We start from the raw sequence: 2,580 nt of genomic DNA on the forward strand, positions 1-2,580 counted from the left end.
CAGCAGACCCCCAGGGAAGAGGAGGAGACACAAGCAACTGGATTCGCTTTGGAAAATCTTTGTCACTTGAGGCATAGGTGGTATATGGTGTCACAGGCAGGGGAACTTACCGATGCCATGGGCCTTAAACCCTGACAGCTTTGTCAGAGACTCAAGGGCATCACCTGCAGAAGGCACAGTGCCCAGGCTCAGCATTCTTTACTCATTCAGCCTGAAAAGAGGTAATGTCAGTCAAGGAGATTGTTGTGAGGGACCACCTGTCCTCAATCTCCACTTTCAGGATTGCCTTGCAAGGATCTGCTTACCTGTGGTAGTTAAGCCGGAAGCCTAGAGCTTGAGCCAAGCACAGCAGAAAGAGAAGGGGTGTTTAGCCCAGGATGGCATCCTACATAGGGCTTCCCTGTTGGCTCAGACAGTAGAGAATCTGCCTGCAAAATGGGAGTCCTGGGTTTGATCTCTGGGTTGGGAAGATCCCCTGGAGGAGGGCATGGCAACCCACTCCAGTGTTCTTGCCTGGAGAATCCCATGGACAGAGGAGCCTGGCAGGCTACAGTCCATGGGGTCACAAAGAATTGGACACGACTGAAATAACTTAGCACTGAAGTGATTTAGCATCTTACACAGTATGTCAGGAGCATTGTGCCCAGGCCATACACATCTGCGAGTGATGCACCCTTTCTTTCCCCTCTCTCCCTCCACCCAGTGGCTTCACTAAGTTGTCCAGGTGACTTTCTGTTAACAGCTGCCTTGATGTTAAGTATTCCAGCCAAGGAAGATTACCAATCCTGAAAAACAAACAAGTGCTTTATAGGCTTCTAATTATTGAGATAGGATTCCTCAAGTGGGACTCAATAATAGAGGAAGCAAGTTCTTCCCATCAGTCTTAGATCTTACCGGGCCAAATCACCTTATCAGGCCAAATCACAACCTTTTCATCAAACTGAACAGTGAATAATGTACTAGAATGTAGTTTCAGGCTTCAAATATGTTTCCAGACGGAAATATTTCAAGAATGTAAGCCAGGTATACTTCTCAGATAAATGACAGTAGGGGCATCGCCTACACGGGAATTCTCGGTTCTCAGGTTTCCTGAAATCCAGAGCGCGCATCATTAATCATTCAGTGGGGTCGGCCCTTCAGTCAGTGGCAGCTCTGAGTAAGCTGAAGCGAGCCGTGAGCTAATCCTTCCTGCCACGGGGATCCTGGCGCTAGAGAGGACAACTGGACAGTCGGTCACATGCGTCGGTGGTGCCCAGACCCTGCCTCTCTTGCCGGGCTCCGAGCACGGTGTGCGTGTGCGCTCACGCTCCGGAACGCAGACCCGGAGCTACCCAGAAGGAAAAACCGATTCGGCGGCAGGCGGCAGGATGTTTAGCGCTACCAAGAGTTTCCCAGCAGGAAAGCAGCTCGAGCCCTGGCGTTAATTGCTTAAGGTGGCTCTCTAAACACTGAATAAACCCCCTCCTTAGCTCTTTAGTAAATCAGTAGCCACAACAACGGCCAGAGCCTTCTACCCAGCGCGCCACACCAAAGCCTTCCCAAGTTGGGCTGCGAATCCTTGTTTGGTTCTTGGCGGCCAACACTTGGAGCACGGGCGGGGGATTCCCCCCGGCCGGGATGAATCCCCCTCGGGATGCAGTTCCCGAAACACCCCCGGGGCGGGGGTGGTGACAGTCGGGTCGGCTGGGCACCGGGGAAGTGAACTTGGAGACTGGATCCTGGGTAGGCGAGGGCGCGTTGCTGGGACGCCAGCGTTCCGCGGAGGTGCGAGAGGATGAGAACTCACTCACTCGGCATTTCAAGCCCCCATCCCAGGGGCTCGCGCGGGGCTGAATTCGGCGCCGCGTTGGCTTGAGTGGAGGTGGCCGTGCGGCGCGTGAGAACTGCTGGGGTGCGTGGCCCGGGTGCGCGCGCGCCCGGCGTCGGGGTGCAGCTTCCCTCCGCCCGGGTTCCCCTCCCATTCGCCCTCTCCCATCTCCTCCCTCCTCCACACCCCCGCCCCTCCCCGCACCGGCCGGAGAGTACACAAAGCGGCGGGGGAGGGGAAGCTTCGCAGGCGTGCACGGAGCAGTGAGATCACTGGCGTTATAAATATCCCAGTGCCAGCGCCGAGATCCGTTCGGGTGGCCTCCCTCTCTCTCGCTCCCCCCCTCTCCCTCTCTCTCTTCCCCGAGGCTATGTCCACCCGGTGCGGCGAGGGGGGCAGCGCCAGAGGCACGCAGCCGCGCAGGGGCTACGAAGCCCAGAACCAACCCTGCAAGATGCACTTAGGACCCCCGCGGCTGGAAGCATGAGCTTGTCCTTCCTCCTCCTCCTCTTCCTCAGCCACCTGATCCTCAGCGCCTGGGCTCAAGGGGAGAAGCGCCTCGCACCCAAAGGGCAGCCCGGACCTGCTGCCACCGAGAGGAACCCGGGAGGCGCCAGCAGCCGCCGGAGCAGCAGTAGCACCGCGACTTCCTCTTCTTCCCCTGCCTCCTCCTCCTCCGCGGCTTCTCGGGGCGGCCCAGGAAGCAGCTTGGAGCAGAGCAGCTTCCAGTGGAGCCCCTCGGGGCGCCGGACCGGCAGCCTCTCTGCAGAGTG

At 57.8% G+C, this 2,580-nt stretch overlaps 1 protein-coding gene across 1 annotated transcript in view; it reads left to right on the forward strand.

Moving 5' to 3' along the window:
* The first annotated feature begins 2,290 nt into the window (after positions 1–2,290).
* Positions 2,291–2,580, forward strand: part of FGF5 (fibroblast growth factor 5) — a 21,613-nt gene continuing 21,323 nt past the window's right edge. The window contains exon 1 of the mRNA XM_010845904.1: positions 2,291–2,577. Within this exon, the coding sequence (XP_010844206.1) occupies positions 2,291–2,577 (287 nt within the window). The remainder of the gene's footprint in view (positions 2,578–2,580) is intronic.

The sequence above is a fragment of the Bison bison genome, unplaced genomic scaffold, assembly GCF_000754665.1.
Source record: "Bison bison bison isolate TAMUID 2011002044 unplaced genomic scaffold, Bison_UMD1.0 scf7180017864228, whole genome shotgun sequence".
NCBI lineage: Eukaryota > Metazoa > Chordata > Mammalia > Artiodactyla > Bovidae > Bison > Bison bison.